Source organism: Vipera ursinii (assembly GCF_947247035.1).
Source record: "Vipera ursinii genome assembly, chromosome: 3".
Lineage (NCBI taxonomy): Eukaryota > Metazoa > Chordata > Lepidosauria > Squamata > Viperidae > Vipera > Vipera ursinii.
The window spans coordinates 17,077,933-17,095,825 of NC_139516.1; the positions used below are offsets into that span (position 1 = coordinate 17,077,933).

A 17,893-nucleotide genomic window follows, 5' to 3' on the forward strand; every position below is an offset into this window, starting at 1 on the left:
GCTAAAATAAATATAACAAATAATAATATTTTCCTCTTTGTGAGCCAAGGATGGAATTCTTTTATATGAATAAAATGCCATGATTTAGAGATGTGATAATTTACTTCAGAGCATATCCACTGCTATAGAAATAATTCTTTTTATGAAATTGTCCATTTAAATTGCATGTAAAACTTTTTTTTGTTTTGGTTTATTTTACAAAGAGTAAACAACTTAAATTATATGTCTGAAGAAATCATTAACTATCTCTCTGTAATACACTTTCCTGTAGTACATATTTGTAATTTCTTCTGCCTACATCTGCACATATGCATGTAGATTATTTTATATATTTCAATGTTTTATCTGATTTTATACATTTCCCTTGGTTATGCCACACACTTTGGTGTTCAGCTATCCATAAAAAACTATCAATAGTATTTCATTTCAACCAATTCTGATATTTAACAATCTTGAGGAGTTCTTGGTGCTCTCTGAGCTTGGTAATTTATTTGCAGATTTCATTATCTGAATAGGTAAAAAAACGATCTATTTTTTTAATTTTTAATTTTTTAATTCCTAGCTTTTTTCCCCCTCAGGGGCAGGGTCCACTTTTTAAATTAACCAAATGTTTATAACAGGAATTGTTTATGACAGGAATTGTCTGGCTGGCTTGTTGCCTAAGCCTGATGTTGTGGCCTGAGAGAGAGAGAGTGACTCTCCCAGAGTCACCTAGCCAGCTTTCATGCCTAAATTGGGACTAGAACTCACAGTCTCCTGGTTTCTAACCTGGTGCCTTCACTGCTAGGCACAATTAAAACCCCAGCTATTCTCTTCTATTTAACAATACAGCTGTTGATTATGAAAAGTACAGTGAAATCCATTATGGTGACCAAAATCCAACGTGCTCATTCCTACAATTTAGAAGCAATTAATGCTGTTAGATCAAGAGTAAATAAACAAATAAATCTGGAGGATTATTAAGACAGCAAAGAGATACAGAAATCCCCTTGCTCTCTGTAGCCACATGGGGTCACTTTTGCTACCTAAGGTAAAGTAAAGGTAAAGGTTCCCCTGCACATGCGTGCTAGTCGTTTCCGACTCTAGGGGCCGGTGCTCATCTCTGTTTCAAAGCCGAAAAGCCAGCATTTGTCTGAGGACATCTCCGTGGTCATGTGGCCGGCATGACTAGATGCCAAAGGTGCACGGAACGCTGTTACCTTCCCACTGTAGTGGTCCCTATTTCTACTTGCATTTTTTGCGTGCTTTCGAACTGCTAGGTTGGCAGAAGCTGGGACGAGTAACAGGTGCTCACTCTGTTATGCGGCACTCGGGATTCGACCCGCCAAACTGCCGACCTTCTGATCAACAAGCTCAGCATCCTAACCCACTGAGCCACCGCATCCCTTTTTTTGCTACCTAAATCTGGGCCTAAAAATAAGGGATTTCAGTCTGTTGATTTTCTTCCCTTTTTTTCCTCTTCATTTTTTTTAAGAGCTGTCCTGTGGTGTGCCTTTCATTGTGTTACATTCTGAACCACTTTGATTACATTGGCTGAAAGGCCGTCCATGAATATTGTTAAATAAACAAATCCTGAACTGACCTCTAGTTATACAGGACTCCTTAAAAACAAGAAGAAAATAAAAGCAGTTTGTGTCCCTTAAAAAGATTTTATTCAGCCAGTGGATTTCCTATCAGCTCTGAGGTCTCCGCATCCATTCCCCTTGATGCCCTCTGGATGAGCGATGAAAGAATTTTACAACTTTTGGGCACCATTATATGTCCCAAAGTTTTCTGAAAGGGCTTTAAGTAGACAATAAACACAAACACATCTGATTTATTATTTTTCAAGGTAAATGATACAGAGGGAGCCTTCATGTTGTGTGACCCTGTTGCCACTACTTGTAATACACAGGCTTTTCACCTTGGCTGCAGCCTTTCTCTCGACACATGGATTTCATTCTTCAGTATTAACTGCAGTATAAAAGGTTACTTTAAGCTCTGAGAGACCACTTTGCGGTTGTGAATTCTGGCCTCCCAGCAGCTCATCTGTCCACAGTGCATATAAATTTGGAAAAGAGACTATATGCAAGCACAGTATGGTACAAAGTCATTAGCCGCTTTTAAATCTGCTGCAAACGAAAGCTTTATCTAGATCATGGTTTGTAACCTTTTTGTACCATGAAAACCTTTGCAAGTTTCATGAAACCTATAGACACTTCTCAGAAAAATGACTGAATTGCATAAAACACATATAGATGCTATTACAAAGGAAACCAAAGATGCTCAATTTTTAAAATATTTTAAGAATAGCCAATATGCATATATTATTAATATAGGTACTTCTTTATTAATCCATTAAATCAATGTTAATGCATGCACGTTTTATGATGTATGCTGCCCAGAGTTGCTTGTTGAGATGGGTAGCTACAGAAATCAAATAAATACGGCAATCCTCTTTTTTTAAGGTGTAATAATTTTGAACTATGGTGCTGGAGAAGACTCCTGTGAGTCCCTTGGACTGCAAGGCGATCAAACCGGTCAGTCCTAGAGGAGATCAACCCTGACTGCTCTTTAGAAGGCCAGATCCTGAAGCTAAAACTCAAATACTTTGGCCACCTAATGAGAAGGAAGGACTCACTGGAGAAGAGCCTAATGCTGGGAAAGGTTGAGGGCAAGAGAAGAAGGGGACGACAGAGAATGAGGTGTCTGGATGGAGTCACTGAAGCAGTAGGCGTGAGCTTAAATGGACTCCAGAAGATAGTAGAGGACAGGAAGGCCTGGAGGAACGTTGTCCATAGGGTCGCGATGGGTCGGACACAACTTCGCAGCTAACAACAACAATTTTAGTGAGGTTTATTTTGTTGTCTATCTATATTATTGAATGAAAGGCTACATTTTAGTTGTTGTTGTTGCAGTGATCTTGGAGCCCAGGAAAATAAAATAAAATCTGTCACTACCTCCATTTCTTCCCCATCTATTTGCCAGGAATTGAGAGGGCCAGATGCCATAATCTTGGTTTTCTTAATGTTTAGTTTCAACCCAAGTTTTGCGCTCTCCTTCTTCACTCACAACAAGAGGCTCTTTAGTTCCTCTTCACTTTCTGCCATTAGAGTGGTATCATCTGCATATCTTAGGTTGTTGACGTTTCTTCCGGCAATCTTAATTCCAACTTTTGATTCATCTAGCCCTGCCTTTCTCATGATGTGTTCTGCATATAAATTAAATAGGAAAGGTGACAGTATACAGCCTTGCCGGACTCCTTTCCCAATTTTGAACCAATCAGTGGTTCCGTGTCCAGTTCTCACTGTTGCTTCTTGGCCCGCATATAGGTTTCTCAAGAGACAAATAAGATGGTCTGGTATGCCCATCTCTTTAAGGACTTGCCACAGTTTGTTATGATCCACACAATCAAAGGCTTTAGCATAGTCAATGAAGCAGAAGTAGATGTTTTTCTGCAACTCTCTAGCTTTCTCCATGATCCAGTGTATGTTAGCAATTTGATCTCTAGTTCCTCTGCCTCTTCGAAATCCTGCCTGTACTTCTGGTAGTTCTCGATCCACATACTGCTGGAGTCTAGCTTGTAGAATTTTAAGTATAACTTTACTAGCATGAGAAATGAGTGCAATGGTGCGATAGTTTGAACATTCTTTGGCACTGCCTTTCTTTGGAATTGGAATGTAAACTGATCTTTTCCAATCCTGTGGCCACTGTTGAGTTTTCCAAATTTGCTGGCAAATTGAGTGTAGCACTTTTACTGCATCGTCTTTTAAGATTTTGAATAGCTCAGCTGGAATACTGTCACCTCCACTAACTTTGTTGTTGCTCAGCATTTCTAAGGCCCACTTCACTTCACATTCTAGGATGTCTGGCTCGAGGTCAGTGACCACCTCATTGTGATTGTCAGGGATGTTAAGCTCATTCCTGTATAGTTCTTCTGTGTAATTTTGCCACCTCTTCTTAATCTCTTCTGCCTCTGTTAGGTCCCTGCCATTTTGGTCCTTTATCATGCCCATCTTTGCATGAAACGTTCCTTTCATCTCTCCAATTTTCTTGAAAAGATCTCTGGTCCTCCCTATTCTATTGTTTTCTTCTATTTCTTTGCAACATTTTAGTTAGACATTAGTAAAAATAAAGTTGATAAGTTTCTTCCATCTAAGTTCATACAAGCCAAGAAAGTACATGGACCACAGGTTGAGAGCCCTTATTCTAGAATCTAGATAGTCATCTAGTACATGTGAATTGAAAGATAGAATCAACTGTTCTTTTCAGTTTCTCAGGTTCAAGAACCACTTTCTATGAGGAACTAAGCCTATATACTTGAAAATCTCACCATGCATTATCTGGATCCCTTAAACAAAGAACATGAGCATGAGGGGAGATTATATAATGGCACTCTGTAGATGTAATTATATGGCATGATTAAATTTACTTAAGCTTCTAAAATCATTTTGAGGTTGAGACTACGGTTAAAGTTATCTATCTTAGCCACAATCAATACATTCATCACTCCACATGCAATTAAATCCATAGACATGGTGAGGTGGACTGGTAGGAGAGATTTTTTAAAAATTCAATTTTCTTCCATCTATTCAATTTATACCTCATATTAGCAAAAGTCCAGAAAGCTAAAAAAAATGTTAAAAATCAATATAAGGATTAAAAACATATTATTTGCTTCTCTGATTTTTACACTACCTTTTTACTCTGGTAAGTACTCAAAACATCTACAAAATTTAGAAGCAGAATATAAAAAATACTGATTAAAGGAAACAATAAAATAAATTATGTTTATTTATTATGCTTGTACGTAGCTATATTTTATGATGACTCCCAATGGGTAACAACATAAGCATACACATCAAAAATCCATAGTAAACCAATTTAAGTAATTAGTTTCGAATTAATGAAATTAACACAAGCACAGTAATGATAGGAATCATGATAATAAACATACATAAAAAATATCAGAGCATCATATAATTACTAGGACTGGGATATTAACAAAATTACTATGACTACCAATTAAAAGCTTATTGAGATGAGTTGCTCTTCTAAAAGCAAAGACCTGGGGACTGAGTGCAACCTAAAGTCTTCTCCTAATTCCACAGCAAGAGGCCTCTGACAATAGAGAGCTCTTCAGATGAAATCCCCTGAAAGACAGGAAGCCATACAGATCTTTATTTAAAGACAAGGACCACAGCAAGTCTCTTTGACCCCTCTCTATTGAGGCCGTCTATGTCAAAATTGAACAGCCTTCTCTCAACAGAGGGGGAGTGATATGACATCATTTATCTCCAGTCTACAACACAGTCCTTTCAGCAGTTCCATGAAGGCTCCACACCCATTTGCACTACTCAGGTGACCCTGATGACACAGATAAGCCTCCAGGTGGCCTCAACAACTCACTAAAAAAAGTGCAAATGTCCAGCAGTCTGCAAGGAACATAAATCCTTCCATTCCCCACCATCCAGTCAGAGCTGAAGAAACTTCTTGGATGAGAAGCAAAATGTCTTCAAAGAGAAAAAAGAAAGTCCAGTTGCCTTGTGGAAAAGCACCTTTGGGACAGCCATGACCTGGATGACTGAGCATCTCCATAGACACTCTTACATACTTAAAAGCAACACCAAAATGCACATCAAAAGGGAATCCTTTGTCATTTGCCTTTGCTTTGCTCCTGTCATAGATGTCAGTGTACTTCCACATAATTACCAAGAATCAAGACTGACTCACAGAAGTCTTCTTTATTTAAAAAAACACTGCATATTGTGCTTAGTAAATAAGTTGCTATCAATGCAGATCCTTTCAGACAGCCATTGGGCGATGCAGGAGCCTTGCTGCTGAATTTTGCACCATTCATTTTTTGCATCTGTCTCCCTTCTAAAAATTCAAGGCTGGCCAAAAGTACAAAAATACTGTAAATAAATATAAAGTAAGGCAGCATGCACTGCACCTCCTGTTCCACACAACAACAACCTTCTTCTTGAACCGAAACAAAGAGGGACTGGCGTAAAGTGTCCTAAATGTTTCTATAGCTGATGGGAGATGAAGAAATGAGGAATCCTTGGTGCTCTCTGAGCTTGGTTGTTTTCTTGCAGACATTTCATTGCCAAACTGGGTACCATCATCAATACTAGCGGGGAATGAGACTTGTTTTCATTTTGTATTCTACTGACTTGCCCTGTCAGTGTTGGTTGGTGTGATCTTGGTGGTTCTTTGGTTCTCTGGTCTGAAGAATGGTTGCAGGAATTGGGTATGTCTAGATTAGTGAAAATCAAGGTTAAGGGAGACATAACAGCAGTGTCCCAATATTTGAGGGACCACCACAAGGAAGAGGGGGTCAACCTATTTTCCAAAGCTCCAGAAGGCAAGACAAGAAACAATGGATGGAAACTAACAGAGGAGAGAAGCAATCTAGAACTAAGGAGAAATTTCCTGACAGTTAGAACAATTAATCAGTGATACGACTTGCTTCCAGAAGTTGTGGGTGCTCCATCTCTGGAAGCTTTTAAGAAGAGACTGGAGAGCCATTTGACTGAAACGGTATAGGGTCTCCTGCTTGAGCAAGGGGTTGGACTAGAAGATCTCCAAAGTATCTTCCAACACTTATTCTATGTTCTTCTAATGTTTGGGCTGCTTACTGTCAGCAGTTCTTTGATTAGGAAGTTTGGCAGTTCCTTCATTAGGATATAATTTTCTTTATTGTTAGTGTAATGTTAATCTCTGCTGATCTTGGTGTTGATTGCTGTTGAGGAGGTTTTTGGTCTTTGTGTTCCCTTTTTGACCTTTTGATTGTCTCTTTTGAATGGTAAGTAGACTTGAAGTTCTCATTTGTCCTTTTAACTGCATCCCACTAGCTCTCAGTAGCCCTGGGAAGTGAATTGCAATAGTCAACATGGGATGTATTAAAGGCCTAGATCATTGAATCTGGCCAGCCCAGGAAGAGTCACGTTTATCGTACTAGACACCATTATACAAAAACACAATTCGTAGATAGCACAGTGGCTACCTACAAATCCTGTAATCCCCAAGGATCAAATAACACTCTCAGACAGAGAGGACGTGTTATTTCAGGAGGAGTTGAACACTATCTAATCCCAGTTAAGCTTTCATCTTTAAGTCATATTTACCAATCCCATTGTGTCTGGATTTAACATCAACTTGTTCTCCCTTATCCGCCCATTATTAGCAAAAGAAATTTCTCTTCTATTCTGAAACTGGAGGGCTGGAGAGATTGGAAGCTGGACATGTTCTTGCAACAATTTATTTTCAAACTCTTGGCTGGAGATAATGGAATTTATATTCCAAAATGCTTAGTAGGTACTGGATTATCACCTTGGTCTATATAACCAGGGGGTTACAAAAGTTATAATTTGGAACTAAAACTCAAGGAGTGTCAGTTATGATTTAGCCATAAAGTTCCTTGGGTTAGTGTAAGATAAGAGTTCACACATCTTATTAATCTCTAAAGTAATTTATGTAGTTTTTGTTTAGCATGTTGTTAAAAACCAAATCAATGTCGTTTATTTCCTAAATGCCATTAAATAAACCAGAGCAATAGTACCAAGAAAAATCAAATAATGATCTCTCACTTTTCCTAGTTGACCTTATGTATTTATTGTAAAACTAAAATGGAGGAGGAAAAGTAGACATTCTTTGAGCACTTTGGAAGAGAGGCAAGACAGTGATATAATACATACAATCTCCAGCCCATGTTTTTTTTCTTTCTTCAGAAATGTCTGAGCTTTGGAGATGCTATAAGTGTACAATGGAATTAGAATTGAATAGAGCTGTAAGGGACCTTGGAGGTCTTCTAGTCCAGCTCCCTGCTCAAGAGGAGAACCTATACCATTTCAGACAAGTGACTGTCTAGACTCTTCTTAAAAACCTCTAGTGATGGAGCACCCATGATTTCTGGAGGCAAGCTGTTCCACTGGTTAATTATCCTCACTGTTAGGAAGTTTCTCCTTGATTCCAGTTGGCTTCTCTCCTTGATTTAGTTTCCAACCATTGTTTCTCATACTGCCCTCTGGTCACTGAAAACTAGGAATCATATTTGTACAGGTAGTCTTCTACTTAAGACCACAACTGGGACCAGAATTTCCATTAGCAAGCAACATATTTTATTTTTGTGACCTTTTTCACAACAGTTGTTAAGCGAATCATTGCAATCCTTAAAAGAGTCATGCAGTCGTTAAGTAAATGTTACTTTCCCCATTGACTTTGCTTGTTGCAAGCTGGCTGAGAAAGTCACAAATGATGCTTACGTGACCCTGGGATGCTGCAACCATCATAAGTACATGCTGCTTGCCAAGCAGCCACGTTTTGATCACCTGACCATGGAGGTGATGTGACAGTGGTCAGTGCCATTGTAACTTTGAATGGTTGCTAAACCAACGGTTGTAAATCGAGCACTACTTGCATATAGTTGTATATAATTAGGACTAGGTTTCCAGGCACACTGTGTGATTTATTCTTTTCAACCATATAGCTCTTCCGTCACTCACATATATGCAGGACACTGCACCAAGCTCATACCGCCTGAACCATTCATTTATAAAGAAGCTCTCCTACTTTTATAGTAGACAGTGACATTTACTAGCCACCCAGTGAAATGAAGGGCGCTTGAGTTGAAATGGTATCCCCGTTTCTTTTGAATCTGAAACATGATCTCATTTATTAAAACTGTAGACAACGTGCCTCCAAAGAATTAAAGCCTTGCAGATGTCAATGAATCAACTTCTCAAGGGAAGCCAGATTGACTATTACTGCCAAAAGAGCCACCAGTGCATCGCCAACAGTCTGGTACAAAACAGTCCAGTGCACAATTTTAACATACGACTCCTAATATTTTCATGCATAGCTTCTTCTTCTTTTAATTAAAAATGTGCACTGGATGGATATATGATGAAATAATTGCTTAAACATGAAAGAAATGCTTCAACACAAACATAACAACCAAATTGAGGCCCTTCTGAAAATTAGAGATGCAAACCTGATCCAAGTATTTCTTCAACAAAAATTCCCATGCGCTATTTTCTACACACCCAAACTAAGCAATCCACTCTGCACAGTAGGAATTCTGGTAGATGCATATGAATGTTATATTCCTAAGGCTCCAGTTTCAGATTTATCTAGATTTATTTTCCATGTCAAAGGCCGTGGCTTACTGACTTCCCAGAGCTATAAAAAGTTTCATGAATGAAGGAATCCCCTGGGGGAAACACAGGATCAGCACTGACCTGGAGGAACATTTTTACTTGAATGGTATTTCCATGTGACCCACATGCAGAGTGACAGCACATTTTAAAGAGACAGCTAACAAGAGCACGATGGCCAGAATTGCTTAATATCATCAAACTATAGAATTGTCTGGTGGCAGATAATGAGATACATGACTCACTAAGTGTAAACAATATATATTTTTCTACTTCTAGGGCTGGTTTTATTCAAGTGGGATGAAGTTCTGTGCAGTGCAGTTCTGTTCCTGAGAGTATTTTGCATCAATTTGGACTTTTCAGTACATTTATACTCCTAAGCAATCAACCTACTGAAGCTATGAGATTTACTTCTGGGTAATATATTGCATTACTGGTCTCTTATCTCAAACAGTTGTGCCAGCACAAACCCATGTATGTTGATTCTAAATGATGCCTGTTGCCTTGACAGCAATCCTATGCACATTTTACTTAAAGTATGAACATCTATTTCTTTTTATAAAAAGCAAATGTTGCACCGTTGCACATCACCCATCATCACAGGTCTAGGTGAAGTTACCTAAGATTAAGCTGCACATCTCCAAGGTGCCACAAGATTTGAAACTAAACCCCCGTTGCAAACGCAAATTGTACAGCTGCACTGAAGTTTGCTTGCTCTTTTTGCACTAACAGGGCTCCACTTCAGGAACGAGAAGGAAAGAAGTGGAAAGTTAGGAATCACGGACTGCCTCAATCAGTCAATTCCCGATTTCTAAATCAAGTTTCCTATCAAGCCATTGCCTCCAACCGAATTCCCACGAGACACCACTCACCCGAGTCCCGTTTGAGGAAGAATTCTGTGACATTCAGGACTCGCTACTCTACCAGCCCAGCTGAACCCCTGAACATACCTATTGAATGCCAGCGCAGATCTCCTATTTTCCACTAGCTGAACCGCTATCTAGAAATGTGCCTTGCAAGGCTTTCGGATATGGGACGCAGGGATCTGGGAAAGCTCAACTCTCTGCAAGGTATAAGTAGTAAACAAACAGAACACTAAAGCAGCCGCTGGCTTGCTTTTCTCTGGCAAGTCTCAAAACACGCCGCTCAGTCTCGGATGAAATGCCAAGGGGAGAAGCGGGGATGGGGGTGGGGTGGGGGAAACACCCCCAAAGCAATCGCAAAATACTTACGCCCAAACGTCTGCTCCTAATCTTGACATACCCTTGCTTTACGATATCGTTAAAATTAGAAGCCATCCCGGGTTACGGCAGACGAAGGTGGGCTGGAGCAAAGTTGCAAACGCAACCCAGTTTGCAGCTGCGGGTGGCTGGTTTGGCTTCTCGCTTGGCTGCCGTTTGAACTCCCCCCACCCCACCCCACCCCACTCCACTCCTGATCGATCCGTCTTTGGGATAAATCCTCCAATCCTGACCCAGAAGCTCGGCAACCAGTACGACTGTTTTCCTGGTCTCTCTCTCTCTCTCTCTCTCTCTCTCTCTCTCTCTCTCTCTCTCTCTCTCTCTCTCTCTCTCTCTCTCTCTCTCTCTCTCTTTGCTCTCCCTCTCTCAGAGAGAGGGAGAGAGAGAGAGCGGTAGCTTGAACGCCGCCGAGGTCGCAGCGGAATGAGAGGAGGAATCAGCCCAAATTCTCTTCCTCCTCCCGCCCCCCTTCCCCACCCCCCACCCCCAGTTCTTTCTTTCTTGACTTCCCTAGTAGGGAATACAGTTCCCTCTCTTGCTTCCTGGATGCAGGAGCAACTTTCTCTCCTTGTTCCACTCACTTTTGATAGGACAGAAGTAGCACTGGCAACTAGAGAGGAAGAGGGAGTGACAATCCTATAGAATAAAAGAAAGAGAAGAGGTGGGGATCTAATTTCAAGATCACTAAGCTTCCACTCCAGGATCTTTGTCCAGTGCCAAGAAGGGACTGACATGATGATAACAATAAGAATTTACCAAGTTTCCTTAAGCTGCTGTCCTTCAGCTGTGGTGAGCAATAACTTCCATGAGAATTGTAGTTCAACACATCTAGATGAAAAAATAAATGTGCCCCCTCCGGAAGATATGGAGTGCATTTCCTACAGTCTATGGGAGCAGGCAGCTATAATAAATGTAAATTTACGGTAAAATAATAATTTCCTCCTTTATGAGCTGCTCAGAGCCTCTTAATGTTGAACATTATCCTGAAATGTATTTAGTGGACTCTGAAGAAGCAAGATGGAAACAGCATCAATGCGTTTGAAGTTTGGCATTACCAAAATGAAAATACCAGGGATTGCCAAAGATATAAACAAATAGATCATTGAACAAATCAACCCAGAGTTCACACTCAAGGCACAAATGTTTAAGCTCAAATTATCTTACTTTGGACTCGTTTTCTGAAGAATTAGTTCTCTGGAGAAGGTTCTGATGTTGTGACTGGTGAATGGAATGAAAAGAGGATGACCAACAACCAAGAAGAATGGATAACCAGTTACAGTGGTGATGGATCCACCATTGAAAGAGCTGAAAGACCAGGTTAAGACCAGATTGTCATGGAGAAAAATCTACCTATGTGGTCAGTAAGAATTGACACTGACTTGATGGTACATAATCAAATATGTATTTAGTAAGATATACCAACGTTGGAAATATTGCCCTTTACATTGTAGGATATATTAGATTCTGAATCTAGACAAATTAAACAATATAAGGCCCATTTTGTCAAGGTCATCCTAACTGGGTGACCCTTTTAGAAATGATAGTTTCTCAAGAGGACATATATAGTGGTGATATATCAATAATACCTGGAAAACTATTTGCAAAGGAACATGATTTTCTAAGAAGTTGGAGGGAAGAAAACCTGAACATCAGTGACAAGAGATGTTGGGTTCCTAGTGTTTTCACAACCATCCTACTCTCACCATCATTTGTTTTAAAAAAATAGTGTGTTCTAACATGTGTTCTGTATCCAAGGAGAATTGTAAATACTTACATTGTCAATGCAATGAAGATTCTGCTTCACACACCTTGGGTTCAAAGAAGTGCTCATTGCAGATTCTGAAGCTGTAATCTAACACCACCTCAGGAAATTTAATTCTATTGGAAATATATGTCTCAAATCTTAACCACATTTTTTCCAGCCCAACACTTTGCAACTTCTAATACCAAATGATATACTGTAACAAAATTGAACATGAGAATTTTCTACATTCAACACTTGTGCTCTAAATGATAATGATAATATAACAGCTGCTATTTAGCATTAACTCATTAATTCTTACAGATTATATATAGATGTTCTACAGGATGAGTTGTCCCTTTAAGTTATTGCTGGATGCTTCTTCACTTTCTATTCATCTTTCCCAGCAACTGGGTCTATACATGTATCCAAAATATTATAATTTGAGACTGTTCATTTGTGCTTCATGTGACAACTCCAAATTGACTTGATTTATGATAAATTTGTTATCTGGTATTCTCAGGATTCACCTCCATCTCTGAAGTTCAAGGCATCAGTATGCTTTCTATTCCATTTCTTTAAAATCCAACTTTTGCATTTGTGGAGTAACACAAAGAAAACTATTGACTGCACAAATCTAATCTTTGTGCAATACATATAAACACATCACAGCATCTGAATACCTTCTCCAAGACCTTCACTGCCACCATATCAAGTGTTAGTCTGCAATGAATTTCTTGACTGCTTGTTCTTTTATTACTGGTATGTGATCTTCAAAGGCAAAAGCAATCCACCATTTCAACGTCTTTATTGTCAATTCTAAGACTGGCTGCTGAGCCCATTGTGATTAATTTGATCATCTTTATATTTAATTGTAATCCCAATTTTCACTGTGCTCCCTGATTTTCATTATTAGAGCTTGCAATTGATGTGCATTTTGGCTATCAAAATCCCAATAAAGATTACTGATGCTTTTTCTCCAGATATAAAACTACATACATCTTCCACTCAAGCTTCTCTCAATATATATTCTGCATATAGATTGAATAAATAACGGGAGAATATACAGCCTTACTTCATTCCTTTACCAACCAGGCACCAATCTACTTCATCCTTTTCTGCCCATACTGTCTTCCTGTCCTATGTACAGATATTTTATGAGGACAATAAGATGTTGTGAGATTCCTACTTTGCTAAGGATATTCCACAGCTTGACATGGTTAACACAACTGAAATCCTTCCCATAGTGAGTGAAGCGTATATGAATGTCTTTTTGCTATTCTTTGGCTTTCTCAATTACTCAGTGCACATCAAGAAAAATGTCTCTTGTTCCTCAGCTTTTTCTAAAACCAGCTTGAACATTTTCTTTTCCATGCAGGACTTTAATCTGTGTTAGATCGTCCTGAATATTATTTCACAAGCATGCGAAATTAAAGATATTGTACAATACTCTGCATGCTCTGTTAAGTCTTCTTTCTTTGGTATTGATATGTACACTTGCTTTCTCCAGTTTGTTAGCCATTCTTCAGCTTTGCTGGCACATTTTGGTTAAACCTCTACAGATTCCTGCTGTACGGTATTTTGGTATATTCTTTCCATCTTTATTAATGTATTGCCACTTCTAGTTTCTTCTCTTTTGTTGTTTGTTGTATTTTTTTTCTTCTGGTCTCTTTTCATATTGACCCTTAACAACAACTTTGATTTCATTCCATATTGTTCTGGACTTCCTAGAGATCCTTGAATGTCCTCCTTGAAAAATGGTAAGATTATACTCACTCTCTTATCATGGAAACTGGTTGATTTCGTTTTTCCACTTCATCTTGGTGTGGAACTTCATATTTGATTTATTCCATGCTCAACCCCTGGTCACATCGTCATTGTTATAACTGAGATCTTCCAGCTCTTTCTACCAATAATATAGGCAATTTGGTTTCTGTACACGCCATCCAGTGATGTCCATATGCTATTGCATTGCCTACAGATTGTGTTAGCATCTTCCCACCTTTCCTTCCTTGTGGGGAGAAACATTGTCTTGTTATATTTGCTCTGGATAAGCTTAAATGGAGACAAATGCTGCTACTCTGGTAATCTTCAAGCATTTTCCACCATATTATCATTAGACAATCTCAACTCTATGTTAGCATTTATAATTGTGGGAGAACAAAAGGTCACAGTGAAGTCTTAGTGGCTCTGTTATTAGTAATTTACATGGATAGTAATTATAATTACATTATTCTGTAGAGTGGGAACCATGTTTTAGTGTGTGGTGCAGCTTCACAAAGATTTATTTTGGCAAGAGAAGGAGAAGCAGTACATGATTCCAACAAAATGATCAGCAGCTCATTCCAGAGGTCTTCAAATTTTTGCCCTTCTGAGCTGCTCTTCCTGAAGATGAGAATATGGAAGATTCCACTATTTTTTAACTATTTGAACAGTAATATCAACCTTTAATGGTCTTTTCTGAAAATAGGGAACCAACAACTTCATAGAGCATAAACCCCATTCAGCTCTTATGCTAGTTTTAAAAGATATGACTGTTCTGCACATATGGACACCCTTGTACACACATACAGGTTATAAACATTGGAAAAGCTAACATATAAATGAGCTGAGTTTGTATATATTCAGCAATATTTGCTGGTCTTATGGTTCAGTCTAAGGCCCATTTTAGGCTTTACAATGATCAGCTTGATGCTTTCAGGATATTCAGAACAACAGATATCTAACTGTCCAATAGAAGAGAATATAATGCAGCTCAGGATTGAATTGTAGAGTCCTTGATGCTCTCTGACCTTGGTTGCTTGCTTACATATGTTTCATTACCCAACTAGCTGAAGACACACACTATTCTATTGCTCATTTACCATCTTTGAAGCTTAACTGTATTTTATTTTTATATAGTGTATTAGGTGATAAACTAGGCAGAACTACTGTAAATAAATGCCATAAATCAAGATGATCTGCAGCTCTGTCTTATCATCAGTTTTCATGTTAGTTTGTTAAATTTATTGGCTTCCCACATTAGCACAAGATAATTCTGGATGGCTTACAATCGAGATTATATATATATATATATATATATATATATATATATATATATATATATATATATATATATATATATATATATATATGGATCCTTGGTTTTTCGGGTTTTTCCCCGCGTAGAATTAAAGGTGTAGGCGCAACGTTTCGACGGAATCCCATCCGTCATCATCAGGCTTCTGCTTCCTTCTTCTGGGAGAAGCATGTGGCTGTTTGTTCCTCTTTTTTAAACTGCCAGAGGGGGTGTGTTCTGTGGAGGTGTGATCTGATTGGGTAGGGGACCAAGTGTGTTCTGATTGGGTGGGAGTGTGTTTTGAATGGTGGGTGTGTTCTGATTGGGTGGGGGTGTGTTCTGAGTGGATGGGCTGGTCTCAGCTGCCAGCTCCAGACCTGAGCTGGTGAGTTGTGCTGCTTTTGTTCGGCTTCGTGTTTGTGGTGGTGCCATGTTTTTATAGTGGGTGTCAGTTTGTTTATTGTGTGGTTTGGAGGGGTTTAAAGTGGCTGATGTTGCAGCTGTTGCAGCTGTAGTTAGGTTTCTGTTTTGTGGTTGTGTGTCTTTATCGTTGTGGGTTCGGATTTGCTTTTTGAATGGTTGTGTGGTGGTGATGTCATGTGATGTTATCATGAGTTTGGGTCTGGTATCATTCTTGGTGGTTGGGCTTCGTCTGTCAATCAAGGCGGGTTTCCAAATGGCTGGTAGACGAGAGGTATCATCTCGTTTATTCATGCTGTGGGGGCGTTTTTCTATCTCAATGGCTTCTCTGATTATTCTGTTGTTAAAATGTTCAATTTTGGCGATAGTTTTGGTTTTTTTTAAATCAATTTCATGTCCCGTGGCTTCAAAGTGTTGGACCAGGGATGAAGTTTGTTCTCCTTTTCTGAGTGAGTTTTTGTGCTCTTCAATGCGTGCACTTATTCTTCTGTTGGTTTGTCCGATGTATGTGGTGGGGCAGGTGGTGCATGGGATTTCGTATACTCCTTGGTTTTCTAACCCAATTATGTCCTTGGGGTTTCTTAGGATGGTGGATATTTTTCTGTCTGTGTAGAATGCTGTTTTGATGTTGTGTTTTTGGAGGACCTTGCTGATTCTGTCTGTGGTCCCTTTTAAGTATGGGAGGAGGGCTTTGCCATTTTCTTGTTCTCTGTCTTGGGTTTTTGTGGGTGTCTCTCTTCGGATTAAGTTGGTAATCGTGTTTCTTTGGAATCCATTGGCTGTTAGTACATTAGTGAGAGTGTGTAGTTCGGTTTTTAGGTGTTGTTCGTCAGCTAGGTGTTTTGTTCTGGAGATGAGTGTCTTGGCTACGGAGTTGATCTGTGCTGGGTGGTGGTGTGAGAGTGCGTTCAGATAGCGGTTTGTGTGTGTTTTTTTATGGTAGATAGTGTGTCCTAGGGAGCCGTTGGATTTCTTGTAGACTAAGACATCAAGGAAGGGAAGTTGATTGTTAGCTTCTGTTTCCATGGTGAATTGTATTTTGGGGTGTAGGCTATTGAGGTGTATGAGGAAGTCATCCAGTTTTTCTTTGCCGTGTGGCCAGATTACGAAGGTGTCATCTACGTATCTGAGCCAGAGTTTGGGTTTGTGGTTGGATTTTTCTAGAGCGAGGGTTTCAAAGTGTTCCATGTAGAGGTTTGCGATGACAGGTGAGAGGGGTGATCCCATGGGTGCTCCTTCCATTTGTTTGTATCTTTGTCCATTGTAGATGAAGTATGTGTTAGATAGGCAGTGGTTGGTCAGATCTAGGATGTGTTTTGGGGGGTTGTATTTATTTAGGATAGCTGTCAAGGCTTCTTTGATAGGCACTTGGGTGAAGAGGGATACAACATCGAAGCTCACAAGTAGGTCCCAGGGCTGTAAGTTTAGTTTACTTATGATCTCTATGAATTGGAATGAGTTTTGTACGTGTGAGGTGATGGAATTTGCATAAGGCTGTAGTTGTTTGGCAAGAAATTTGGCTAGATTTTGTAGAGGTGAGCCTATGGAGCTGACTATGGGTCTGAGTGGGGTTCCTTCTTTGTGTATCTTGGGCAGACCATAGAGCTTAGGACATCTGGATGATTTTTCTCTGGGAATGATTGTTTTCTGGATCTCTTCACTGATGGGGGTGGCTTTTATTTTTGATTTTGTGGTTTTTTCCAGGTAGGTGGTGGGATCTGTCTTGAGGAGTTTGTATGTGGAGTCTCGGAGTAGGTTGGATAATTTGGTATGGTAGTCAGATGAGTTCATTACCACCGTGGCGTTGCCTTTGTCTGCTGGCAGAATGATTATGCTGGTGTCATTTTTTAGGTTAAGTAGTGCTGTCTGTTCCTCTTTGGGTAAGTTGCTTTTGGGTGGTTTGCTGGTGCAGAGGATGTTGGTAACTTCGAGTCTGATTTGTTGGCGTCATCAGGGTTAATTTTGGTCAGGCTGGATTCGACTCCGCATATAATGGTTTCCGTGGGAATGTGTTTGGGAGCGACTGCAAAATTAAATCCTTTAGACAGGACGTTGGTTTCGGCTTTGGTGAGAATCCTATCTGAGATGTTGTGCACAGTTTGTTTCATGTGTTGCTGTGGGAGAGGAGGGGTTTGTTTCTGGCGTTCCTTTAGTCTTCGGAGTTTATTGGTGTGTGTGTCTGTTTTGTAGGCAGTCTCTGTTTCAGCTCTCCAGACGGCGATTTGTTTGAATTTGTCCCAAAGTGTGGGGTGGATCTTGTTGCTGAGTTTGAGGTGAAGTGTGAGGAGGTCTCTGT

At 39.6% G+C, this 17,893-nt stretch overlaps 1 protein-coding gene across 1 annotated transcript in view; it reads right to left on the reverse strand.

Annotated features, from left to right (window-relative positions):
• DOK5 (docking protein 5) overlaps positions 1–10,435 on the reverse strand; it is a gene marked incomplete at its 5' end in the record, with an annotated part of 60,745 nt that extends 50,310 nt beyond the window's left edge. The window contains one exon of the mRNA XM_083357443.1: positions 10,370–10,435. Within this exon, the coding sequence (XP_083213569.1) occupies positions 10,370–10,435 (66 nt within the window). The remainder of the gene's footprint in view (positions 1–10,369) is intronic.
• Between the last annotated feature and the right edge of the window lie 7,458 nt (positions 10,436–17,893).